Source organism: Phyllostomus discolor, chromosome 13 (genome assembly GCF_004126475.2).
Source record: "Phyllostomus discolor isolate MPI-MPIP mPhyDis1 chromosome 13, mPhyDis1.pri.v3, whole genome shotgun sequence".
NCBI lineage: Eukaryota > Metazoa > Chordata > Mammalia > Chiroptera > Phyllostomidae > Phyllostomus > Phyllostomus discolor.
Window position 1 is genome coordinate 36,237,641 of NC_040915.2, and position 26,833 is coordinate 36,264,473.

General features: G+C 60.7%; 1 protein-coding gene across 3 annotated transcripts in view; it reads left to right on the forward strand.

The window, feature by feature from the left end:
• The window catches only part of ERGIC1 (endoplasmic reticulum-golgi intermediate compartment 1), an 80,155-nt gene extending 53,385 nt beyond the window's left edge, over positions 1-26,770 (forward strand). For all 3 annotated transcript variants that reach the window (XM_028528715.2, XM_036014527.1, XM_036014528.1), the window contains 7 exons: positions 1,609-1,703; positions 5,424-5,548; positions 7,921-8,025; positions 9,655-9,715; positions 13,907-14,007; positions 16,345-16,467; positions 25,069-26,770. In XM_028528715.2, coding sequence (XP_028384516.2) covers positions 1,609-1,703; positions 5,424-5,548; positions 7,921-8,025; positions 9,655-9,715; positions 13,907-14,007; positions 16,345-16,467; positions 25,069-25,176 — 718 coding nt within the window. In that variant the 3' untranslated portion in view covers positions 25,177-26,770. The remainder of the gene's footprint in view (positions 1-1,608; positions 1,704-5,423; positions 5,549-7,920; positions 8,026-9,654; positions 9,716-13,906; positions 14,008-16,344; positions 16,468-25,068) is intronic.
• Positions 26,771-26,833: the final 63 nt, after the last annotated feature.

Below are 26,833 nucleotides of genomic sequence, written 5' to 3' on the forward strand. Positions count from 1 at the left end.
CTGCCTTCCTCTCCATCCCCACCACACCCAGGCCAGGCCAGCACGGGTCACCTGCACCCTGAAGCAGCCTCCCGTCTGGACCCCCGAGTGTGCACTGGCCCCTCCAGTCAGCCTCCCTGGCAGCAGACAGAGGGAGCCTAGTAACGTGCAGCCTGACCACGGCGCTGGCTCAGGTTCAAGTGCCAAGGCCTCACTCAGCATGGGGTCGGAGCCCCCCTGACTCGGGCCCCACCCAGTCTGCGACTGCTCCGCACTGCAGCCACAGCGACCTTCACTCAGTTCCCCAGTGAGCCCTGCCCTTGCACCCCCAGACCTCTGTCCCGAGGGCCCCCTCCCTCTTCGCCAGGATGGCCTCCTCCCCCTCAGACTCAGCTGCCACCTCCTCAGAGAGGTCGTTCCAGCCACTCTCCCCGAGGTCAGCTGCCTGGTCCAGCCCTCTCGGGGTGCCCCCCTCCCCGTGAAAGCAGTGGTCGTGGATGGTGGGCTCTGTTTCCCTGGGACGCTTTGGAGGTCTGGGGGCTCCGTGATGGCTGAGACCACATCTCTCTGCTTCCTGTCACTCTGGTGCCGGACAGGCTGGGTGCTCAGAGGGTTAGAGACACGGGTGTCACTGACAGATCCCAGTATGGCGCCACTGTCCCTGACAGCAGGCTGTCACGGTGTCCGTGGAGCCGCCTGCCCCCAAACTGTGCCTCCCCCAGAGACGTCCAGGTCCCTGTCCCTGAAACCTGTGACTGTGATTTTACATGAAGAAGAAAGTTTACCAATGTGATTATGTCTAGGGTCTTGAGATGGGAAGGTGGTCCCGGGTTGCCCAGGTGGGCAGGGCGAACTCACAGGAGTTCTAGGAGGAAGTCAGGAGGAGAGGACGCGCCCTGCGGCCGGCCGGGCAGGTGAAGGCAGGGCTGTGAGCAGAGGCGGCCGCCAGAAGCCGCAAAAGACAAGACGGGGGATTCTCTCGTGGGGACCCTCTGCAGACGGCCGGCCTCCAGAAGTGGAAGCTCATAAGTGTGCGCTGTTTTACGTGGGTACCTTTCCGCCGACGTGCTACAGCAGCCACAGGAAACTGATACGTGGGACTGGTTGTTCTCAGACCTGGAACCCGCCCAGGGTTTGTGAGAGCCGGGATGTGAGGACTGGCACCCAGGGAGCCCTGACCTCACAGCAGGGAGGGAGGTGCCGTGTGCCTGCTGGTGCTGGGCTCGGACCCCTAGGAAGGCCCGCAGTTCTCGTGTCCACGTTTAGACCACCCCGCTCCCCCTCCCCCCCATGTAACAGACGCGTTCCCAGAGGTGACCTCTGCCGAGTCCCCACAGAGAGCGGCAGAGCCGGGATTGGAACCGGGACTGACTCCTGAGCTCTTGCCACGACCCCCACGCCCTCCCTCCGAGTGGGAAGGCCAGCATCTGGGGAGCACGCTTGCCATTGGGATGGGAGCCCCGCTGCCCCGCGCCTGGGCAGGCGCAGGCCCCGCCCCCCCGCCTCACCCCCAGGGGGTGATGCCGGCTATTGGAGCAGGAGTCACCGTGGAGGGTGGTCCCTGGCTGTCCCTGCAGCCGGGGTGGGTGCCCCTGCCACAGCAAAGGCCTCTGTGCTTGTCTCCCGCAGCGTGAATGAGCTGTATGTCGATGACCCGGACAAGGACAGCGGGGGCAAAATTGACGTCAGCCTGAACATCAGTCTGCCCAACCTGCACTGCGAACGTGAGTATCCGCGGCGAGTTCCCTCCTTGACGCGGCGCCAGGACTGGGACCCGCGGAGCGGGCAGGGCGGGCTGCCAGCCACGGCAGCGCAGCGTGAGATTCTCCCCGGCCCTCCAGGGGAGAATGTGACCCCACGCAAACGTGCTTGCTGGGCTTCCGGAGGAAAACACGAGAAACTGCTGGGGGGCGTAATTACCTCCGGAGAATACGTGTTGCGGGGGCGGGGGCAGGGGTGTTCCTTCCTTCAAGTTCCCAAGAAGCAAGAGTCAGGTTTCTCTGAAAATGGGTGTATTGAGGGGGCGCCCTCCGGAGGAACCGGTAAGGGCGTGAGGGAGGCGAGAGGACAAGCAGCGATGTGTGGCATGTGACGGGCTCCGCGGTATGTCCCACCTGGTGGCAGAGGGCCCGGCTGTCAGGATCCTCAACCTTGGTGTCCTTGTCTAAGGACAGCAGGGTGGTGTGTGGGGGTGAGTGGGGGTCATAGAACCTCCCCAGCGCCTGAAGGAGGGAGCCCTCCAGCCAGCCAGGAGTCGCCAGAGGGAGGAGGCAGCTCTGAGCCCTTGGCAGCTGTCACACTTCCTTTCCCACGTCAGGCTCTGCCTTGTTTGTTTCCTTTGTTCCAACCCAGAGAATGAATGACTCGTGTCAACAAAGCTCATTGGAAGTCTGGCGTGTGGCATCCGATGCTGGCTCCCCTGGTCACTAAACCTGTCTGACCCTGGTTACGGCAACCTCCCCGAGCCTCGGTTTCCTCATCTGTAAAATGGGCTCAGTGCTAAACTATTGCCCAAAGTTGTCGAGAGGATAGGATGGGCTGGTGCCTAGACCTGTGGGTGAGTGGACTAGGTGTCCCTGCCAGGACTGGGGTTCTAGCTGTTTCTCTGCCCCAGCCTGGCACGCACCCCCTCCCTTCCTGTTGGAGGGCAGCACCTTGGGTGGGTCTGCAGGCAGCCACCAGGAGGCAGCCCTGTGACTGCTCTTACCGAGAATGACATCACAACTTTGAATCCACAGTGGGCCCCAAGCCAGGCAACCTGTTGGAATAGGTCAGTTTTATTTTTGTCTTATTCTCTTTTTCTTAGAAAAATAATTCATCTGGCAGCTTCTCATTCAGGAGTTGGTCATGTCTCTGGAACAGGGAAATTCTTAGGCCAGAGGACCGGGACCCATGGGGCAGGGGAGGGAAGGGATGTGGTTCTAGGCTCTGTCCCAGCTCCAGGCAGCGGCCCAAGGGGGGCCCGGCGACCTCCCACTGCGGCTGTGCCGGCCTGTGGGGCCCTGCTGCTCTGCGGGGCCCTTGCCCGAACCCCATTGGCAGCTTCTGCCAGAGCCCTGGATCCAGTTGACATTATAGGAGAAAAATGTGCGCTCGCCATTGTACTTGGGGAAAACCCAGAGCCACAGAGAGAGGAGCACTTGCCCATCCTTCACTCCCACGACGACAGCCACGGGGGGCATCCCGGGCCGTTCCGTCCCGCTGGCCTCCCCTTCCGCGGGCCATTTCTGTGCCCGCTGAGGTCATGCTGTGTGGTCCCGTGTCCTGCTTTTAAAACGATGGGGGTTTTTGGTTACACAACCAGTACGGGAATACATCTTTTATTTTGTGAAAGGATCACACGTTCCAAATGCAGACTATAGAAATAGATCAAGAGAACCCTGAAAGGAACCCATGTTCCCCCAGGGTGCCACCCACCCCAGAGGAAGGCCCTGCCAACAGTGGGGACCCCCTCCCCCACCCCCGTGTCCTGTGTCCGCCTGCCTGTCTGCCTGACTGTCCATCAACAACCTTCTTTTTCCGTGATGGGGACCCAGCTGTATGGGGCCTTTCTGGGGCTTCTTTTTTTTCAGCTAATGTCTTGGGGCTGTTCTTACATTGCTCATCGGATTAGTGAAACAGTAACCCCGGCAGACACTCAGTGGGCTCTGAGCCCGGGCCGGGCCCCACCGTGAACGCTTTGGCTGTGCTGGCGCGGCGTCAGGACGAGGGGTGTTCTAGCGGCAAGTCGAAACAGCTTGGGCTCTCGTTTGAGACTCCATGGCGTCCGACCCAAGCGCTGTCGTTTCTTAGCTGTGAGGCCCCAGGCGAGCTCCTTCAGCGCTCTGTGCCTCGGCGCCTCCCCAGAAAGGATGTGGGTCTGACAGCGTTCCCTTCCCCAGGGGAATGTGCGGGCGGCGCCTTCTTACATAAAAGGCGCTTAGAGAGGTGTCGGGTGCACGGTAAGTGCCGGTTCAGTTTTCCCTTTAGCCTCAGAAACCTGGGACGGAGGAGGAGACGGAGAAACAGGGGTTAGGTAACGTGTGTGACGCGCGCCCCCGCACTCAGCCGCTGCCCCGCCGGGGGCGGCGTCTCCCGCTGCTTCCTGTGCCCGCTGCCCCGCCTCCCGGAGGGGGCCGTTCCATGGGGCCAGGCCCCCGCTGACAGGCAGTGGGCTGCTGCCTCCAGCGGTCGCGATCTCAGACGCGGTTGCCCCCGGCAGCCTTGCGCACGGGTCTGGTCACGTGTGCATGCGGAGCACGGGCTCCCGGGACGCGACTGCTGACGCACATGGGGATCCGCGTGTGTCTTCTTTTAAACCGAACACGATGGCATCGACCTTCCCACCTACTGCAGACCCCTGAGCATCCTCTGCAAGGGCTGCCTCGCATCCTCATCTGTGGGCGGGCCCTCGCTCCCTTCCCCGTCTCCACCGAGGGCATGGGAGTGGTTCCCGTGGCTCCCTTGCAGGATTGGCTCATTTAAAACGCTACTTCCAGCTGCTCTTTCTATACACGGCAACCTCCTTCCCAGCGTTCCTTCCAGGGGAATTGCTGCGTTTCTGTAGGTTGTGGGGACCCCACCACCTCCACCTCCACCTCCACCGCTTGGACCATCTCGGGACAAGCAGTGGGCATGCACCTGCCCATTTCCCAGGTTGGGAAACTGAGTCACAGGGGCGGTAGAGCCATGCTGGAGTCGGGGCCCAGGATGCCCCAGGTTTCCCATTTAGTGTATCGAGCCTGAGCTCTTGCAGGGTGGGGCCTGGAGGAACAGGCGTTGGGGTAAGGGAAGGTGTGAATGCATGAATGAGTGAATGAGTGAACTAATGATGAATGAATGAGTGAATGAGCGAATGGGCCTGTTTGACCAGTGAACCCAGGTTCTGTCTGAGGCACATTAAATGGTGAAGTTTATTAAGCAGCTGCCACTTCCTGTGCATTACACCCCATTCCAAGCGTTTTCTACCCGTATTAACTGTTGGATCCTCACGCTCCTCCAAGGAAGGTTTCATTGTTATCACCCCATTTCCCAAGAAAGAAACTGAGGCAGAGGGAAGTTCAGGGCCTCGGCCAGGGTCACACAGCTGGCACAAGGCAGGCAGGGCCAGGATTCAGGCCGCCTCCTAACCTTGACCCTCTGCGGCCTGCAGCCCCACCTCGGGCAGCTGTCACCCCCACGCCCTGCAGTCCTGCCTCAGCGGCCCCACTGGCTGCTGCCCCCTCCTCTCCTTCCCCTCTTCCTTCCCCGAGGAGGCAGTGGCGGGGATGAGGGGAGCTGGCTCCCACTTCCTCCAGGGTCCCTCTGTCCTCCTCCCCTGCGGCCTGACTTCCTCTCTGTTTCTGGGCCCAGACCGTGAGCTCTTGGAGGGCCCGGCCTGTCCATGGAGGGGATGGGGGAGAGGGCTGGTGCTCCGCCCCCGTCGCTCTGGGTGTTTGTGACTCCTCTCTCCTTGGCCGTCGCAGTGGTCGGGCTGGACATCCAGGATGAGATGGGCAGGCACGAGGTGGGGCACATCGACAACTCCATGAAGATCCCGCTGAACAATGGGGTAGGCTGCCGCTTCGAGGGCCAGTTCAGCATCAACAAGGTACGGAGACCCCGGTCCCCACCTCTGCTGCCCCCTCCCTCCCCAGACCCCGATGGCCGCGCCGTGCGCCCACTTGCCTCCCCCCGGCCAGCCCCTGACGGGCTGAGGTCAATACCCAGGTGTCTGGGGTTTCCTGCCGAGGGCCTGGGTGGGGGTTCTGGGCTCCCTGGGGCGTGGAGCCCCTGCTGGCGGGATCAGGCAGCGTGGGAGGGAGATGGCAGCGTTGGCAGCTCTGAGCCCTGCATTCGAGCCCAGCTCCTTCCCCTCTTGGCCAAGCAGTGCCCGCCCAGTCCCCCCACCCATCTCAGCCTCAGTTTTCACATCTTTAGGGGGAGGATGGGATGATCACGTGATGATGCGCCCCCTCCACAAAGCTTATGTGAGGAATAAATGAGCTGTTACTATACATTCATGCAGTCCAAAAATTTGTATCAAGCACCTGCCAAGTCTCAGGGTGGGTGACCTGCTCTGGGGCCGAGAATTGGACAGGTGGGCCTCCCGTCCCAGCGGAGGGTGATCGGCATGCACAGCCCGGGCTCCTGCTGTCTCCCCCTGAGACACCTCGGTCTCATGTGTCCCTGACCGATGTGTTCATTCACTCCGGAGCACAGTTCAGGCCCCCCTTTGACCCCCACCCACCCTGGGCCGGCTAAGGGGTCGTGCTTTCGAGAAGCTCTCAGCCAGGCAGTAGCTCGGAGGAGAAAGCCCGCCGTGGAGGCGGGCCGGGCCCACAGCCGGCCCCCACCCCTTTATCTCGCAGCATCTGGCTGGCACGTGCCCTGCGGCCTCCTTATCCACCCATCAGGAGGCTGGCCAGCAGCCAGAAGTCAGAGTTCACGTGTCCCGAGCTGCTGTGGCAGCCCCCAGCACCCCAGACTCCTCGCTGAATCACCCGGCGCCCCGGGGAAGAAAGCAGGGTGAGCCGGGGCCTGAGGCCTGGCTCCGTGGATGTATTTTTAAAACCCACAGAGGCACTGACGCAGGTTCCTAAGTCACAGGCTCTAAAAGCGTCGGCTTTTCTCTCTCCGGCCCAGCGTGCGCCGGGATGAGTCAGCCACCTGTGATGGATGCCAGGTGCAGGGGGAGCGGGTCACTGAGTCACAGCCCGAGGGGCGGCAGCGGGTGGCAGATGCGCGGGAGCCAGCCTCCTTGGCTCACTTGCCTCTGGGAGCGGGAGGCCCCGGGCCCCGGACGCAACTCTGCATTCTGCCCACGTCCGCGGGGGGCCCCGCGTCACTGCACAGGAAGCACCCCAGGACACACACCGGACGCCCTCTGGTTGTCATTTCCGGGGGCAGCCGGCCACGGGGACTGGAGTCCAGGCTTTATCTCGTGAAGTTTTTGTAGTCAAGACGTCTCTACGTGTCCTCTGCATAAGTCAAAACGGAGTTTAAAGCATTTCTTGAGTGCAGCGCCTCCTCCCCAGGCCCTGCCTGTGGGCATGCCACCCCCTCTTCTGGGAGGTCCTGCTCCCCAACGACAGAGTGGTCCATCCTACGAACCCAACCCAGTGACGGTGCCATCGGCTTGGCACTCGTCGCCTCGTTTAATCCTCCCAGTGACCCCCCGAGGTGGTCATCCCCGTTTTGCCGATGGGGAGACTGAGACCCAGAGCAGCCACGGACCATGTTCAGCTGGGAGGCAGGGCCAGACCGGAGCCACGGGTGAGACGCAGCTGCCGCCCTGTGACAGGTCATCGGGCCCTGAGTGGGCGATGCTGTCCCTCCTGCTCAGCCCAGACCCGGCGACATGCTCCCCCACCGCCTGCCTGCCCCCCGGGCCCAGGGCCCAGACCCCGTGCTGGCCACTCGATGTGAGCTCACCGAGGCCAGCCCCGCGCTGTCCGCCAAGCTCCTCCCGCGTGAGCCCGCAGCCCAGGCCCCTGGTAAAGACGCGTGTTCCCGAGGGCGGGCTGCAGCGTTTGAAACAGGCATGCTCACAAAGGAAGCTGCTGCTGAAACGTGAGCTGTGCTTCTTCCCCTCGTGGGCAACATGTTGATTTGGAGTCCTAGGAAGCCAGGTTGCTCTGCAGGCCTAAAGGTCGTCCCCACCCCGAGGTGGAGCTGGCGGCCGGGAGTGGGTGGCAGGCAGCTGCTGTCTCGGTCCATGGCCTTGCGCCAGGTGCCCTGCAGGGTGCTTCACAGACACGCTCTCCCCTCCGCCCCAGCCAAACGGCCCCCTCGGGCGGCTGCCGTGGCTGCCGCCTTCTGCCCGGGAGGAAGCCGGGGCTCAGAGGCGGGCAGTGGCCCCTCCGGTCTCGTGTCCCGACCACGCTGCGGTCCACGTGTAGATCTGTCTGGCTCCGGGGAGAAGTCCTGCGCCCCACCTGCTGGGGAAGCCCACCCAACTCCTGACACTTGCCTCTCTCCCAGGTCCCAGGCAACTTCCACGTGTCCACACACAGTGCCACGGCCCAGCCACAGAACCCGGACATGACCCACATCATCCACAAGCTCTCCTTCGGGGACACGCTACAGGTGAGCAGCCACACTGCAGGCGGCGTGGCCAGGGACGGGCGGACAGACTGTGTCACCAGAGCCATCTGTCCTTCCCGGGCTCAGAGCGACGCCCTCCAGAGGGGCCGCCCCCTTTGAGCCTCTGCTCCACCCCGCACCCCGTCTGTTTTGCTCCTTCTGAGCTCGCAGCTGCCGTTTCGTCAGCAGCACGCTGGCCTTGGAGCCACCTCAACCTGGGGCCTGGGGCCTGGGGCAAGGGACCTGTCTTCATTAGCAAGTTCTCAGTGCTGATGCTTCCCCTCTGTCGGCCGGAGGGGCACCACATTTTACAGACATGGAGCTGGGACCAGGGAAGCCACTCATGCAGGGACCCCCGAGATCTGTCTGTCTGCACAGCCAGCCCGCTCCCCTCCACGGCCCCCTTGGCCTCTCTGCTCAGGCCCACGCTGCTCAGTGGGTTGCATGGTGAACGAGGTGTCCCAAGTCCTTGTCATGTGACCGAGAGGGCAGCAGGCCCCGCCCGGCAGCAAACACGGAGCACCGGACGCTGACAGCCCGACTCTGCCAGCTGCAGGCGGGGGAGCGTTGATGGCCCTGGAGGTAGAAACTCTTGCAGCCTGTGTGACAGAGGGAACCGAGGCTCAGAGGGAGAGTAGCTGCCTGGCCACGGTGCTGGGGCTGGCAGCCTGGCCCTGAGCACCCCAGGCCTTGCTTGGTGGGAGTTCCATTTCCTGACTGAGGTTGCTGGAGGTGAACACGCCGGTGCACGTGCGCACACACAAGCACGTCCACTGTCACGTCACTTACGTGCACGTGCAGCCAGAATTCAGACCCAGCCTTTGCACGGACCACACCACACATGCCTCACTCCAGACACCTTCAGCCTGCGTGGAAGCCTGCCCTTTGTCACTCAGAATACAGGGTTGTAGGCGACCCCTTCTTTAATCCTGTCGAAAACTCCCTCGGGAGCCCTGGCTGGGGTGGCTCAATGGATTGAGTGCTGGCCTGCAAACCAAAGGGTCACGGGTTTGATTCTCAGTCAGGGCACAAACCTGGGTCATGGGCCGGGGCCCCAGGAGGGGGCGTGCGAGAGGCAACCGCACATTGATGTTTCTCTCCCTCTATTTCTCCCTCCCTTCACTTCTCTCTAAAAATAAGTAACTAATATCTTTTTTTTTTAAAAAAAAAAAAAGAAAGAAAATCTCCCTCAGGGATGTGGGATGGGATTTACTTTTCCTGATGAGGACACTGGTTCAGAGAAGTTCAGTAACTTACCCAAGGCCACACAGCTTGTAAGACACCAGGTGTGTCCGGCTCTGGGCCCTCCTTTCTCTGCCTTGGACAGTCACAGATTCCTCAGACTCTAGAGATGTCTGCTCTGCACCAGGCTCTGTGCCAGGCCCCCGAGTACCCAGGACAGAGTGCACATAGTAGGTGCCCTAGATGGGAAGCACGCTAGTGCCTACTGTGTGCCAGGCCTGTGTGATGTCTGGATCTTGCTCCCCACAACTTCTTTTCGAGGCAGACCCCCATTTTACAAACAGAGGAGGTCCCTAAACCAGATTGCACCTGGCCATCCCCTGACAGCGGGGGCCAGGTCCGGAGGGGGCGGCCTCCTGAGGTCAGCCCCCTCGCCGTGCCTCTCCGCAGGTCCAGAATGTGCACGGAGCGTTCAATGCCCTCGGGGGAGCGGACAGACTCACCTCCAACCGTAAGTGTCACCCCCGGGAGCAGCCTCTCGCCCCGGGATTCCCGGTGCTGCCCAGAGGGACGGGGGAGGGCAGGGGCCGGCGTGGGGCACACCCTGTACGCCAGGCCTCTTCCCCACAGCGAGCGTGGGAGGAAGACGGAGCTCTCTCTGTCTTTCAGAGAAGGGGAGCGAAGCTGACTTGGCCCTGGGGAGAGTCGGCAGCAGCCCCGGGCACTCCGTCAGTGCTCCCAGGCAGCGTGACCGTAGCCACTGCTCCCATTCTCAGTCCTTCAGTGACTGGCCTGAGGTCCCACAGGGAGCGATGGCCCTGCCGGCACCCCTCCCCGATCATGGGGCTGCCTGAGAGCGCGTCTGTGGGTGCCTCTGTGGACCCTGGCTACCTGGGCCGCCGCCACCCCACCCTCTCTTCCTGCTGAAACCCCCTCCCGAGTCCTCTCCCGGCTCGGCTCCCCGGCACCTCGGCCCGGGCTACAGTGTCCTGTGTCCACACACCGGCAGGAGAGTGCACACACGCTCAGGGCCTTGGATGTGAATGCAGGCGGGGCCTGGGAGGCCTGTCTGCCCGCGGGACCCTGCAGGGCGGGTCACCTTGCCTCATCCACCCGGGCTCACCTTTCTCACCCATAAGGCTTTTCTCAGCATTTCTTAAAATACCTTCCGCTTGCCAATCATCAGGAGCCTCAAAAAGAGAAACCACCTCCCCAGGCCCCGCCCCCAGGAAACCCTCCTTCCCACCCTCCGTGTCCCTGTGGGCTCTTGGCCACGGCCAGGAGACATTTGTTCAAAGCGTGGGCAGCAGTGTACCTTCTGATTGCTGTCCTCGGCCCCATGACCTAACTAACCACAGTCCTGTCCGGTGTTTCCGGCGGTGACGGAGGTCCGGCCGCCCACCCAGCGGCTCTGCCAGGCCCCTTGCACTTTCGCTGTGTCAGCAGTGCCGCCGACACGTCCGGTATCTGCCTGTGTCAGCTCCCCAGTGGCCTCCCAGTGGCCCGTGCTGGTTCACGCCGCCGCCAGCAGGGCCCGAGCTTGTGACGGCGCCTCCTGTGTGTATGCGTGAAGGTCACAGACGGCGGGGAGTCGTCAGGGGTCTGGGTTAGGGCAGCGTGGGGCCCCCAGGTAGCCGTGCACACGTGCCCACAGTTAGCACGGATCCCTCAGCTGCCCAGGATGGGACACGGATCCAGCTCGAGGCCCCAGCGTGGGAGCTGGCAGAGGGTCTGGGCAGGAAACCGCGCCTGCCTGGGGGCTAAGGTGAAAGCCGTCCCAGGCCTGCTTGGTGGCGAGAAAAACGCATTTGGTCTGGTGGCAGAGGGCCAGATGGAGGACAGAGGACAGCCTGTCATTTCCTCAGCTCTCAGCCTCGGTCCCGAGCTGGGGGGCTTTCAGCCCTGGGAGGCCCTCTGCACTCACGTCTTCCGAGGGGGCTGCCTCTTGTCATCTGGGTGTCAGCACAGACACCACCACCCGGCAGCCCTCCCTGACCACATTCTCTGTAGGACATCCCACTCCTCCCAAGGAACGAATTGACTGTTTTTCTTGGCTCAGGCCACTCTCTTTGAAGATCCTGACGACAATGAAGTTGTTGACGTTTGAGCTGTGACAGTGGCCTAGTGGTGGTGGGTGTTTTTCTTTCCTCAGGAGGTCTTACCCTTCAGGGAGACAGCACTCACGTGCTTGTGGATGGATTGATGTGATGTTTAGGGTTCGCTGCAACATCAAATGGGACAGGAGGGGCAACGGGGTCGAGTTGAAGCGCATTGGCCGGTGCTGTTCACTGTGACTCCGGGAAACGGGTACAGGGGAGCTCCTCCGTGATTCCTGCATCTTACATGTTTGAGCTTCTCCATAATGAGATGCGTGCAGGGCCGGAGGGAGCAGGAAGGGTACGTGGGCCTGCGTGGACGGCGCTGGAGCCACCGGCCCCAAGGAGGGGTCAGCTGACTGACGAGGAATCCATGTGGGCGTGTGAGGTGCGGGGTCTCGAGTGGATGTCTGGCACATCGTATCAAAGGCTCTGAAACCGGTCGTTGCGTTTGAGTCATCCATTCTACTCATGCGAGAGGAAGCTAGGGAGAGAATTGAGGGTGTCCAGCGATTTAGGGAAATGATGTCCATTAGGTCATCGTTTATGAGAGTGAACATGAGGTCTGTGTCTAGCCGTGGGGGCTCGGGGCAAGGACAGCGTCACGCAGGATGCGTGTGACCACAGTATGGCAGAACCTCACCGACATTCAGGCAGCCAGCGTTTACTGAGCACCTACTACACGCCAGGCACCGTGCTGGGGGCATGGCAGTGCGCACGACCGACCCCACTGTGGGGCCTGCCCTCTGGGGTCTGTGGCATTCTGTTTTTAGAAAATGGTACAGTGTGATCCAATTTTAGGAAAATGCAAACACATGTATACACACAAGTGTGCCGGCTTGCACACAAGAGTGAGAATCCACCGTTTCCTGTGGATGGTGGACTTGTTTTATTTCTGGTGGTTTTTTGTACACGTTTTAATGGAGCTCTTTTGAATTTATTTGTAATTTATTGGGGTGACATGGATTAGTAATGTTAAATTGCCGGTACACGACTCTAATACGACGTCTGTATACTCCACTGAGTGCCACAACCCAGACTGGTCTCCTTCCATCACCGTTTATTTGATGCCCTTCGCCCTCTTCGTCATCCCACAATCCCCTGCTTCCCCGGCCCCTCCATTCCGTTTAATAGAACCATTATAGACGTGATTTCCATGCACTCAGGTTTTCAGCCGGGCGGTGGGCACTTGGAATGCTGTATTTCAAGGGTGGTCTTGGGCTCCTGCTTTCAAGTGCAGACGACTTCTGAGCTCCAGCCCAGGCACACCTTTGGGGGTGAGGTCCAGGTGTCTGCCTTTCCCGGTGACTCTGGCGCTTTTATGATCTGAGGACCACTTCAGGGTCGAGCGGAGAGGCATTGGGGCCTCCGTGGGCTCAGCCCCGAGGCTGCAGGGCTCTTCTCGGGTTCCCAGAGGACTCCGGTCTGCAGACAGCTCCGGAAGCTCTGTCCCTTCCTTCCTGAGACTCGGTGTTAGCAGGAAGAGGCCGCACACACCAGCTGTATCCCCCACCTCTTACACAAGATGAGTGCAGGGTTCGGGGCTGACTCAGCCAGGAGGCCAGGATCACAACCCACGGGCCTACATCTCTGGTTTCTGCTCTTTCAGCTCCACGACCCCTGACCCGAGCTTCTCTGAGCGTCCCAGAAGGCCCAAGGGAATTCAGACCCTTCCCTGGCGATATCTGGCAGCGTTGGGCCAGCACTCTCAGCCCAGCGTTCAATTCCGGTTACCTCATTCTTATCAGAAGCTGATTCATCTGCTCTCCCATTCATGCTTTTGACCAGTCATCCCTCCACCTGTTCATTCATTCAATAAGCATTAGCCGCTGTCTGCTCCGTACCCAGCCCGTGCAGGGCACTGGGGACACAGGGATGAGTAAGGCCCCTGCCCTCTGAGACCTCCCCACCCCACAAGGGAGGGGATGAGAGTTACCCTGGAATCTGCAGCAGGGCCAGGCGGAGGCAGAACAGGTCTCCTGTTCATTGAAAAATGGGGAGAGAAAGTCATCAGTCCTTCATAGAAACCAGAAATGGTTTGCGGGCTCTTTCTTTTTAAAACCCAAACCCAGTTTGTTTTCAAAGTAACAGCAGTCAAACAGGACCAGAGGGCGCACGATAAAATGCGATCTTGATCACATCCTGCCTTCCTCCTCAGAGGCTAAAACGGCTAACAGTTCTCTGGGTATTTTTCCAGAGAATTCTTCCACGTATGTTTGCACGAGGGGAGCGTGAGCCTTCCCTGCGCCCCGTGCACGGAAATGCATTATTCACCCTGTTATGTAACTCAGTTCTTCTGACATCACAGTTCCTCTTGGAGCATGGCCTCTCCCAGCACCCACCTTTCAATGCTTACCCTCCTGATGGACAGTGCCTGGTTTCCAGAAATGTAGTGGGCAGTACAGGAGTAGCCTTTCAATGCCAGGTGTCAATGGGAGAAAATGAAGAGGGGTCCTTTGGTGATGTAAATGGGGAGCCTGCAGCCCCACCTCCCAACCCCCGCCAGCCACCTGCAATGGCAAGCGAGTTTAAGGTTGGAGTGACCTGGAGCCGCCAGCCAGGCGGTGCCCGTCCCCCTGCTTCATTCCGCTGTGTCCTTCCCGCAGCCCTCGCCTCCCACGACTACATCTTGAAGATCGTGCCCACGGTTTACGAAGACAAGAGCGGCAAGCAGCGTTACTCTTACCAGTACACGGTGGCCAATAAGGTAGGCGGGCGGCCGGGCTGGACTGCGCTGAGCTGCGTGCAATAGCGCCCTCTGCTGGCCGAGAGCAGAGGTGCCCGAGAGTCTGAGAAAGAGCAGGCAGGTGGCCTCCTCACCCAGGTCCAGGGGTGGCAAATGTCTCCAGAGCCCTGCGTCTGGCCCGGGTCCTTCAGACTCCGGACCTTGATTGGTCAGCACATGACAGATGCTCTGGCTTTCAGGGCACAGGCACCTTATCCAAAATCATGAGGCTCTTGAATCCCCCCAGTGGCCATTGGTTAACAGGCATGTCCCAGGACCCCATGCCTCAAAGTCATGGAGAAGCCGGCGGGCCCCAGGGGGAGGCAGGGCACGGTCAGAGCCAGGAGAATGGGGTGACCAGCTGCAAGCGGAGAGCCTCGGGCTTCCTCGGAGAGGACCCTGTGAGTGCCTGAACCCAATGGTTGATCCCCCCTCCCCACGCCTCGTTGACCCCTTTCCCACCAAGCTCCTTTTTCTTCCGTTTCAGGGCTGCCCAAACCCCTCCTAAGTGATACAGTGTTTAGCTCAGTTAATAATAGTAGCAGTCAGTGTAGCTGTTACCTCTTGGGCACCTTTAATGGGCTGGAATTTCGCTGAGGTGTCTCCATCGTCTTGTTCGGTTCTCACGACAGCTCTGAGACCGGGACTTGCATTGTCCCCATTTCACAGACTGGACCCCTGAGGCACTGAAGGGTGGTCACTGAGCTACAAAATGGCCAAGTGGGGATTAGAACCGGGTTCTCAGCGGGCTCCAGAGCCCCACCCCCTGGTCACATCGCCACTCAGTCTGAAACAGGGGCCAGAGTCTGCTGGGCGGTGAGCTCCTCCCTCCGGGTGACCGGAGGGCCCTCTGCTCAGATAACTCTCCAGAAGGGAGCCTGCTTCTCTGATTCTCTGTTGTTTCTAGGAGGGCGTGTCCTTGGCACCCTTGGGTGCCGATGGCACCCAACAGCTGGGAGAGTGTGGCTGCAGTCTGAGCAGAAAGGGCGTGAGCTGTGGAGGAGACTGCGGGTACAGGCCGGGCTCAGTCCTTTAGTCCCATAACCACCCCGTGCCTCAGTTTACTACTCTGTAAAATGATGCCCTTCTTATAAGATCGCTGTCAAATGAGGCAGTGCCTTTAAAACGAGGCACCAGATAAAGCTACGGATAAATGCCGCTTTTTTTTTCCCTCTGTCCCTCAGCCCAAGGCTGTGACCCAGTCACCCTGCCCCATCAGGTCTCCCCGGAGAAAGCTGATCTTGTTTTGCCCCAGGCTCCTTCCCCTGAGGCTCTGGCAAGGGCCCTGCGGCCACAGCAGCTGGCTCAGCTCTCTCTGTGGCCTTGGCCCCAGCCTGCCCCGAGAGGGAGCGGTACCCACGGGGACGGTGAACAGAGATGGCAGAGGCCTGGGGCGCTGCGGGGGTGCAGCCTGGTGTCTGGGTGTTGGAGATGAGCGAGGGTATCCCAGAGGTTTCCAGTGTCTTGAAGCGCCCAGACCGGAGAGGACATGTGGTCATTCAGTCCCGAGCATCCTTCTGTCCCGGCCGGGGGCCGTCCCAGGAGGGCATGCTGTAGGGCTGAGCCCTCCGGCTTTCCAGTCCTGTGTGTTCCTTCTCCACAGAACCTCACTCCCCGCTCGGCCTCCAGAGGCCTCTCTCTGTCCCTCACACCCCCCTCAGGATGTCAGTGTGGCATAGAATGTCCCCTCCCCGCCAAGCCTTCCAGGTGCCCCTGGAGAGACTTGGTCATTTATCCCCGCAGCACCCCCTGTCCCTCTGTCACGGCACGTGCCATGTCCCAGTATTACATGTGTTGTTGCGTCTGCCTTCTCCAGACTGTGACCCCCTCTGGGGACGGGGCAGGGCTCACCCCCTCGGGGTCCCAGTCACCTTCACGGTGCCAGGCACCAGCATACGGGAGAGGCGCTTGGGACACTCTCAGTGAACAAGTGAATGGATTTTGCACAGCCCGGGAGCTGAGCCAGGCCTTGATTCACACTGAGCCCAGGTCGCACTGTCCTTTTCCATCTCGGCACTCCGATTCGTATTTTGATTCTGGTGCTGCTTCCGGAATCAACATATGCAGTTTCCAGGCAGCCGAAAGGGTCAAAACGCCCCCAGCCATATTGCCTGTCCACGCACTGATGGCCGAGCCTCTGGAGGAAGGGTGTGAGAGGAGGGGCTGGCGGGGCCGGCTCCCCGGAGGGGGGGGGGCAGGAAAGCCCATCCTCGTGGGCTACAGGGGGGCCCTCCATCTGCCAGCCCCCACCCGCCGTGAGATGCGGTCTGTGTGCCCGCATCTCACATTCCTGCCTCCCCCGCTCTCCCTCCGCCCCAGGAGTACGTCGCCTACAGCCACACGGGCCGCATCATCCCTGCCATCTGGTTCCGATACGACCTCAGCCCCATCACGGTCAAGTACACGGAGAGACGGCAGCCTCTGTACAGGTTCATCACCACGGTGAGTGGGTGGGGCGCCCGCGGCGGGCTCCTGCCAGTCCTTGAAGGCTGGGGGTTCACGTTGTATATGGTGGGGGGCAGGGGTCTTTGATCCCAGGGGCGTGCAGACGCGTCACCAGAGGTACGTCAGGGTCGATGGCGTTTCATCAAGAAAGCTTTTTCCAGAGGGGAATGCCCCTCAGTTCATTTCTGTAGCAGGTCTGCCTGTGGCTCAATCAGTTGCGCATGGTTTTCTCCAGCTTCTCCGTTCCGTGGAAATTATTCCCAGCAGGGTGGACCCTGTTCTGTGTGAATCTTGCAGGAAAGAATGGCCTCCCTTGTCCCCCGAGTCTGCTTTCCCCCCACCCCCTGGAGCTGCCGATATGGTCAGGTTTTCTCTCTCTTTCCCTCCTGCCCCGTCTCTCTCTCTCTCGAGTTCTCTGCCCAGGCCAGTCTTCTGCAGGGCAGCTTCAAGCTCCCGTCCTTTCTCTTGGGTCCTCACGGTCTGTCTGTGTCCACAGCTCCCTGGCCTCCCTTTCACCATGTCCCCGAGGCCAGAAGAGCAGGGTCACGGGGCCCTGCTTCCGCCGAGAGGCCCTCGGGTGTTTGGTACCGGAGTCGGCTGAGGTGAAGAGAGGGGTGATTATCCCCATATCACAGAGGGGACAAACTGAGGCCTTACAGCCCCTACGCTTCTGTGCCTCTTCTTGCTTTTAATACGATTCAGGATCCGGTCCTGGCACTTTCATTTCTGGTGCTGACTAGATTTGCACTAGTCGGGACGCTGTTACAGATGAGACAGACCCCACATCGACCTGCTTGGAGGGGTATAGGCTTCAGGCATGGCTGGATCCAGGCACAAACATTGTCTACAACAGGTCTTTCTTCAACCTGTGTTCCTCCACACCGGCTTCATTTCAAATTGAATTTACCGACAGGAAATGCCCCTTTCTCAGTAATTCCACCCTGAGTCCTGCCTAGGCGAGTGCCGTCACTGGCCCGGCTCGGGTCCCTTGCCGTCCTTGCGGCCTGGAGAAGGAATGGAGTGCGCCAGGCGGCTGGCCCTGCTCAGACCCCCAGGACAAAGGCTGCCAAGGAAGAATCAGGGGCCAGTTACCGGCAGAGGGCGGAGCGGGTGCCAAGAGGCAGAAAGGCCCAATGTCCACGACCAGGCCTGCATCTCCTCACCTGTGAGAGAGCGAAACAGTCGACGATCTCCCTCCCGTGGGTCTTGGCGCCGAGGCGTAGCCCCGCCCTGTGACCGTGTGCCCAGAATTAGAAGCTGAGGTGCAGCAGGCGCCCCCGGGCAGGGGTGGCCTTGTCAGCCCTGGGCCCATGCCACGCGGTGGGATTGGGAAGGACCCTCACACCCCTTCCCGTTCGCTTCTGCCACGCCGGCGGCCGAGGCTCTGAGGGTTGAAACCCTTGGCAAATGGCTGAGCAGTGAAGCGACGTCATGTATTCATTTAGCCTTTGCTAGAATTTTCCGCGTGCCGGGCCCTGGCTGGGCGACAGGGTGGAAGAATTAGACACTATCGCTGCTCTCAGCCGGCTCCCCGGCAGCGGGTGGGTGAGCACCCGGAGAGATGCAGGCTCCTCCCGCGGGGGTGCCGGTGGAGCTGGGCACCAGGCGCCGTGAAAGGGGACCCAGAGGCGGGCACAGTCCCCTCTGTTTGGGAAGCTCTGAGAAGGAAAACCTGAGATGGGTCTGGGAGGACGGGGAGGCGTTTTCTGGACCGAGCGACGGAGAGAGAGTGCAAGCAGAGGGAGCGGTGTGTGCAGGGGCTCCTGACGCAGCATGTCTTGTGAGAGCCGGGCAGCCTCCCTCCGTGGGGACGGACTCCCGAGAGCTGGGCGTCCCAAGAGGGCACAGGGCAGGAGCTTCGTCACCCAGAGGCCCACTGCCTCCCCGACTCTGGCCCTCAGCCTCTCCTCCATCTCCGCTCCATCTCTACTCTGCCCACCTCCACCTAAGTGAGAGGGGGGCGCTGCGGGGAGCCTGCCGATATCCTTAGCCTGCTGGGTTTTCTGAAGGGCCACCCCCCAACCTGCCCGCCTCCGTGACGCCATCTTGGTTGCCATAGCAACCAGGGGTCAGCCCCGCGCCAGCTGGCTGTCCCTGGCAGATGGCGTCATTGTGGAGCTTCCATGGCCCTCGTCACGGGACAGCAGATGTGGGGATGACGTTCGCACGCAGGCACACAGCCCACAGACCACCAGCAGGGGTGGGGCAGGGTGGGGCGACTGGGGAAGTGCGGGCACCTGCTGGGACCCCTCTTCCTCTCTTTTTAAAATCAAACACTTGCGTGCGAAGCCCCCGGACCCCAAGGGGGGCCTCTGCAAATAGCTCCTCAGAGAGGCTGCTGAAGAGGGGGCTTAGGCCGGGATGCCGTCATGGGGCGGCTGCCGGGGCAGCTGCGGGCGGGCTGGAATGAGGCGTGGGTACAGCCGGTGGCGGGCGCGGCCGTGGGCGTGCGGGGAGAGGCAGCCAGGGCCTCCCCAGTGCAATTCTAAGTATTTGGTACCTGGCGCCTCCTCTGGAGCCTGAACAGAGGAGGGCTTCTCCCCCACCCCAACCCCCGCCCAGTCCCCCAGCCCCCACCAGACTGCCCAGGGCTCCTCCCTCTCACCCACCTGGGCACCTTGCTCGGATCTCCGCTTACTGCCCCTCCAGAAAATTCCACCACTAAGGGAATAGACAGATGGTGTTTTTGACAACGTGCTGGTGACCCCCTTGAAAGTACCCCCTCCCACACATGCACATTTGTCCCCTGCCACTTGCTGAAGCCCCTTTTGAGATTCCCATCAAGTGGGTCACGGTGGCAGATCGGTGGCTTCCCGTCACAGCGCCTTCCTTGTGGGTTTTATCCTGTTTGGGGGGGACAGCCAGAAGCCACAGAATGCCAAACTGAGCTGCCGGTATGGCCGCGGCTGTTTTTGCCTCGGACCAGAAAGTCCTGGCTGGCACTGACCGCTCCCGGTGGGCAGCAGGAGCAGCCGAGTTGGGCTCAGACTCTGTGCTACCCCAGAGCTGCTTCTCGCCAGGGAGATGATCCCCCAGACTCCAGACTGCGCCTCAGAGCCACCAGGCCCGGTTCACTGCTCTGTCCCCGGCATAGACCACAGAGCCCAGCCGGCACTTTGGGGCTCAGAAACATGCGAGGGGCGGCTGCATGAGGAAGCGATGATACAGCTACGCCTAGTGCACACCTACTGTGTGCCAGGTCATTTTAGAGTTATCTGCTTTAACCTGTCCACCCCCTGCCCCTGGGACCCTCTGTTCCTATTTTCTTCCTGTTTTGGTTCATTCCTACTTTATACATGAGGCATGGAGGCCCAGAGAGGTCAAGAAACGCATCCAAGGTCACACAGCCAGTAAACGGCAAGGCTGGAACTTGACCCCAAAGCTCCCCTCCCTGAAGGGCGTTGCAGCCACAGAGCTCCCAGAAGCCACGGGGCCATTGGGAGGATACCAGGGTCATTTGCTACAGTGACGTCCACCCCGGGAATCAGGAAACAGTCGTATCGCAGCGGGAAACCAGGTGGTGCTGTGAGCACTTGCAATAAAAGTACAGTCACGCATGTGCAAACCATAAAAAAAAAGCAAACTCTCCAAACCTACGGTTTGTGCGTTTTCTTCTCCTTGTCTGGCTACCTTCCGCCCACGTGTTTGGGCCCCACGGAGGAGCCCGCTCTGGCAGGCCTGCGGCGAGGGGAGGGAGGCGGCCGCGAGAGTTGAGAGGACAAACCTGAGCGGGTTTTACCTGCAGAGTCTGTGGGGGCTGGGGGCAGGGCGCTTTGTAGCTGCGCAGCCGCCTTCTCACGGTTCGGTTCTCTTTTCACGGGGGACTGGGAGGTCCAGGAGGGCAGGGCTGGGTCCTGTCGCCTCTGGTCTCCAAGTCTGCGCCAGGCAGCGTAGGCGGGTGATAGTGTCAAAGGATGAGCAAGCAGAGGGAGGGGTGTCCACTTTGGTCCGCCCCCAAGACAGTTTCCGTTGTCTGAGGAACGGCACAAGTCCCAATTAGCAGCTCAGTTATTCAGTTAGTCTGGGGGGCAGGGGGCAGGGGGGGGGAGCTGCAGTCAGTGCAGAAAACATGCGAGGATGTTTACTCGCATCCTCAACTTCAGGACTCGAAAACTTCAGTTCAGACCCTTCCCGACGATGGGTCAGCAGAGCGAGGTCTTCCAGGAGCCTGCGTCCCGGGGACAGATTGCGCCGACTGCGCGTGCGCACAGGTGCGTCATCGGAAGCCTTGCGCAGGCAGGTTCTGACGCACGCGAGGGAGATCGGGGTGCGGCGGGCTCCCTACACTTATTGTCACAGCCACACAGCTTCTTACCTCACAGACTTGGCTGCGGGGGACTCCTCACTTCAGGACGTTTGAAGACAGAATGGAGAAAGCACAATGTAATGGAGCCATCTGTGCATGCAGGGGGGTGGGGGTGGGGGCCGAGGGTACCCTGCAGGGTGGGGTGAAGCGGGGTGCGCTAACCGGAAGAAGCAGGCCCTTTGCAGCCAGCCTCCCAGACCTGGGTTCTTGTCGCCCTACGTCGTGGCTGTGTGACCTTGGGCAAGTCACCCCTCTCTGAGCCTCTGTGGGAACACTGAGCCTCTGTGTCCCCATCCGTGGGATGGGGGTCACCCATTTCCCCGAGCACTTGCAAAGACCGTATGAGAAGGCAGAGGGAAGTGCCCTCTGAGGCCTGGCACATAGTAGGTGCTCAACCGAGGTGGGTTTTTTCCGAGGGGAGGCTGGTATTTTTCAGCTGCAGCCAGGATGAACATGGCAAGGGGAGGACTCTGTCCCCCCAGTCCCCTGCACTAGAGGGGTAGGTACGGGCGGTCTGGCAGGTGGCACACCTCTGGGTGGGGACCTGCATCCCCGCCCCCAACCCGGCCAGGGCCCAGTCATCAGCTTCCCCTCCGACAGGGCCCCCACCTCTGCCAGGCTGGGCTCCGTGTCCTCATCCTCGGCTCCAGCCTGTCTGCCGCCAGCCAGCCCCACGGCTCTCAGATTCATTATTCATTTCCTCGCACTGTGCTTTTCCACAAGCGCTGCTAGCGATGCCGCCGCCTGGATGGGGAAGGGGGATGACCAGCTCCTGGCACTTAGCACATCGGGCAGCCAGACGGTGGGGGGGGGGGGCATCTCGGCCCCCACGGCCAGCCCCATTTTACAGATGCGAGAAACTGAGGCTCAGAGAGGTACACTGGTTTTCCTGGCCAGAGTCACAGGGCGGGGATCTGACCCTGGGAGTGGGTGCTCCGGAGCCCGCCATGCCCCCCGCCCCCTGTGGCGTGTCCGTCATAGTTGCTCACCGCTCGCCCTGGGGAAGGGCTGACGCCGGTGGGACAACGGAGGGATTCAGCTCTCCTGCCAGTGCGGTCGGAACGGGCCCTTTCCGTATTACACGGAATCGGGAGCCATAATTAAGACGTAAGGGAAACACACACACACACACACCCCTTCCTTTCGAGGTAGACAGCTGACTTCATCCCAGCCAGAGGAGGAGGAGGTCGGGGAGCCGGCAGACCGCAGGGAGGAGGGCCCGCGGAAGAACAAAGGGGCGTTATTGACAGCCGCTGCCACCGAAGGCAGAGGAAAGTGCTTGAAGTCTCAGGCCCACTGGGGCCTGGGTGTCGAATTGTCCTTGTTTTCGAGTCTGGAGCTGGGGCTGCTGACCGGAGGAGGGTGGCACGGGCTGGCTCTGGGGGCCCTGTTCCTTCACGCCTCCCCCCTGCCACCACCCTCCCCTCCCCCCCCCCCCCCCCCCGCACACACATGCAGGTTGTCCCACTGCCTGGGCCTGGTCGGGAGGCGCAAAGTATAGCAATGGTGAGGGACCTGGGGAGCAGGTGGGCAAGGGTCACGGACACTCTCATGGACCCCACAGCTGTCCCGACCAGCAAGGATTAGCCTCCCTGTTTGTGAAAGTGGGAAACTGAGGTCCAGGGAGCCAGGGGGATGCAAGGGCACGCAGTGGGGCGGGGGGCTGCTCCTGGCCAACACCCTGTGAGTGAGTCACCTTCGCACCCCGCCCCCCCCTGCCTTGGGATGGAATTCTGCTGCTTTCCCGAGCAAGTCACTCACTCGTTCATTCGTGTGTCCATTTACTCTCACACTGAAGCACTCCTTTACCGCCTCGGGGAACCTGTCCTGAGTGCCTACTGCGTGTCGGGCACTTCTGCTGTCTTCTGGCCCTCGGGCTTCTGGGTCAAGGAGAGTTTTGGCAAGAGGGCCGAGGTGGGCCAAAGAAGCGGCACTGCCTGTGACCCAGGTGCTTTGCTCCTAACGCATGCTGTCCATCACAAATGCTTCTCGGCACGTACCTGGCCATGCGTGGCCACCTGACCAGTCTAGATGTGGTTTCTGTGACCACCCATATGTCAGCACCCAGGGGCCGCCTGGCCTGAGAGCACCCAGGCCCCCCACTCACAGCCCCGCTCACGCCAGTCACCTCCTCTCGAGCGAGTCAGGGAGGCCTGTGGACACAGTGAGGAGGGCAGGGGCCACGGCAGGTCAGGCGGGCTGCTAGATTTCCTTCGGCTTTTGAGCCTCACCCCCCAGAAAAGGTGTCAGCCTCCTGTCTTCAGTCGCCCGGTGGCGAGCACCTTCCACAGATGTGGGATGGTGGGGGACGTGCTGCTGAGCTGGGGGACACCAGTGGGTTCGCACGGGGCTCACTTCAGGGCCTCAGTTTCCCCACCCCTGTTCTCCCGTGCCACCCCCATGCGTGTGCCGTCTCCTGCTGTGGGCCAGCCCCGTGGACTGGGTGCCGGCTGGGTGTGTGAGTCACGGGCGTGCTCAGGCTCTAGGGTGTGCAGATGAATATAGGTCTGTGTGTGTGTGTGGTTATTTTTTATTTTTTCATTATTTGCTCCATTGCACTGAAGTCACATTTTCCTATCCTCTGATCCAAGCTCTAAAAGCATTTTGTGGTATAAAATCTCCCATCATCTGAGCCGCTCTACCGAAATAAACCGGCTCCCCTGCCGTCATCTCCCTTGAAAAGTGCCCCTTCGTCATGCTCCGAGGCCGGCGGGGAGAGGCCTTGCCCGCTGAAAGCACTTCAGCATAATCCCTCCAGCGCCCCCAGCCTCTCCACTCCCCGGGGGGCTGCTCCGGTTGCTCGGGCTGTTATTACTGGAACGCCAGCTGCTCCACTTACAGCCCATCCGTACAGACCAGCTCTGTCTGCCCTGGGCCTCACGGGCCGCTGCTTAGCTCATCCCGCAGAAAATATCACTTTAAAAATAAATGCTGGTTCGATTCGCACTTCCCTCTTGCCTCTGCTGTGTCTCCTGGCCACCTCCCCTTGGCTCCAGAGGATCCATTTAGGCGCTGCCCTCTCCCAGAATCCTCCAGGGGCCCAGGGTTGTGGCTGGCCAGCCACCCAGTTGTGTCTTCAAGGTGGTCTTGGGGACCCTCTGGGTCCACCCAACATGGCTTCTTCTGAGTCCTGAGGTCATTTAAGTGTGCTTAAATGTCTCATGTGGGGACTAGTGAGCGCTCCGGAGGCAGGCAGACTCGCTCTGCCGCACACTTGGCTGTGTGACTCTGGGCAAGTTACTTCCCTCTCTGGGCCACGCGGGGCCAGGAGTGAAGAGGTTCTTCCCTCCCGGGTACACGGGTGTGGGTGGTATTGGTTCTCACAAACAGCGTGAAGTGTGTTCACGTGGCAAATACTTGTCAGGGTCCCTTGCAGACCTCTCGTGGACTTCCTTTATTTTCACCCTTTCATACTTTGATTGTTTTATGGCACCAGAAAGGAACTCATTGGTGGGTCAGAACACGCTGAGTAACACACAGCACGGGTTTGACACGTCACCCGTGGAGTTCGGACAACTTCACCGCGGAGGGAGGGATTTGGCCGGGCGAGCATTTTGGTGCCTGAGAAGCAGTAGTGTCGTGTCCAGAGGGCAGACCCCGGGACATTTTGTGCCCCAACTCGGCCACCGATTGCGGTAGCCTTAGACACGTGATTCAGTGTCTCTGTGCCTCAGTTTCCTCCGCTGTAAAGCAGGTGTAGGAATCCTACTTGCCTTGTTGGGGAGGCGTGAAGCACCCCAGACCGTGGCTGGCGCAGGGAGGGTGGCAGCGCTGTGTGTTTTGCTGTGGTGATTAGGTGGCGGGGAGTTACGGAGTGCAGACATCCAGGTGACACTCATTGTCATCCCCCGCCACGGCGATTCTTAATCTGGAGCCAGTGTGGCCCCCAGGGGACATTGGGCAAGGTTTGGAGTCGTTCTGGTTTTCACAACAAGGAGTAGAGACTTCGGGCGTCTCATGGAGGGAGGCCCCGGATGCTGCCACACGCCCTCAGATGCACAGGACGGCCCCACAGTGAACCACCTGGTCCCAGAAGAAAATAGTGCCCTCAGGAGCTTTGCCCTGGTAGCTGTCTGGTAGCACCTCGGGCCCCTCTCTCCTCGGTAGCGCTCGCCTTGGTTGTGCTTCTGCATGTGTTGGTGTGATCGTTTGATGACTACCCACCCCACTGGTAGAGAGCGCAAGCTCACACATGCACGCGGTGGGGCTTGCTGAGCTCACGGCCCCGTGATGTGGGAGCGGGCTGGTTTGGCACTCCCTCCAGCGCTGACCTCTGACCTCCCCCCTTGCAGATCTGCGCCATCATTGGCGGGACCTTCACCGTTGCCGGCATTCTCGACTCGTGCATCTTCACAGCCTCGGAGGCCTGGAAGAAGATCCAGCTGGGCAAGATGCATTGACCCCCTGCCCGGCCCCGTGGCCCAGGGCCCAGGCGGCCCGCCTGCCCTGCCTCCCGCACAGCACCCTGTCTCCTCCTGCCCTCTGTCTGGTCCAGGATCTGGCTGCATCCCAAAGGGGGGGGGGTTAGGGAGAGGGAGGGGCGGCTCGCAGTTTCGCAGCTACCTCTATTCCCCGTGTTTAATTCGAGACGAGTTACACTGCCTGAAGTCGTGGTGCCCCTTCCCCTGGGGAGCCCTAAGACCAGCATCAGGCAAGGGGTGCTTGGGGATATTGGGGACCACTCCTGGGAGGGCTGTAGTCCCTTCTCTCCTGTGGGACCAGCCCAGAATCCACGTGGACCAGTTCTCAGCCAGGCTTTGACAATCTCGCAGCCTCCACCATTGGGATACACTAATCACTTGGTTCCCTCCCCCGCTCCCGACCCCCACCCCGGGCAGCCAGCCCGCAGACCTGGACTCTCGGCCCTGGACCAAGCTGCCTAAAGGTACTGCCCTCCACCCCCACCACCACCTGGCGCCTTCAACAAAGGATGGTACTTCCCAGGCAAGCCCCCGGGATGTGGCGCTCCAGGTGAAACCTCGCTCTGCCCCCTGCTTTCCTGTTGGACCCAGAGCCCAGGCCCCCAGCCCCTGCTTTCTTTTTCTCCCGAGAAGCAGATGCCCAGTTGTTGGTCACTGGGCGGGTGGCGGGTCCCCTTCCTCAGTTCACTTTGTTCCTCCAAACTGCCCCCCACCCCCCCACCCCGCCAATGTGCCTCAGCCCCTGCGCCTTGTGACAGCAGCGCCTCTCGGCGGGGGGCTGGTTGTGCCTGGGAAGGCACCCTCGGAGAACCAGACAGGGTCTGGGCACTGAAGCCCACGCGGGGAGCACCTCTCTCTGCAGCCCTGAACTAATCATGTCTCGGCCTCTCCCAGCCGGCGGCCGTCCGTCCCGAGGCCTTAGGTGGGGGGCGCAAAGCAGCCCCACCTTCCCCCCACCGTCTGGACGTCCACCTTCCGGGCTCCCCTCTGCTCCCCCTCATCCTTCCCCTTCGGTCCTGGGAGGGAGGGGAATTTTCGGCATGCCCCGGGGAGGAGCGCGGCTGCCTGTTTTCCATTTATATCAAGATTGTTTGCATACTTTTGTAATTAAGGGGCGTGTCCGGGAGAGGGAGTGCTAACGTATCTATATCGATAGCTTAAGTCTCTGCCATTTGTGATCTTTGGCTCTGGATTCCAAGAGGAAGAGCTTCCCCACTTGCCTTCGAGGTGACTGATGTAGGCAACCGCATTTGGTTATTTCTGGTGTCTATGGCCACTTAGGCGGATTTTTAAAACATTTTTTTACGTTCTGTCCCCCAGTTATGGAAAAGAGCCCCTTCAGAGGGTGGGCGGGGAAGGGCGGGGAAATGTGCGGGGTGCACAGGAATTGAAAACAACCCACTTCTATGCATTTTTAAGGAACAAACTCACAAGGGCGTGGGGACTGTCGGTTTCCTATGGAAGGGACACCCCCAACCCAATAGGCTTATCAACAAAATCTCCAGGGAAAAACATGTTCTAGGTCTTTCCCCACTCCTTGGGTTCAAAGAGATTAAACGGCTGATTTTCAGAACTCCTGCTGTGCGTGTCTTTGTCCTTGTTTGTGGCTGCGCAGCAGGGGGCTCGGGCCCAGAAG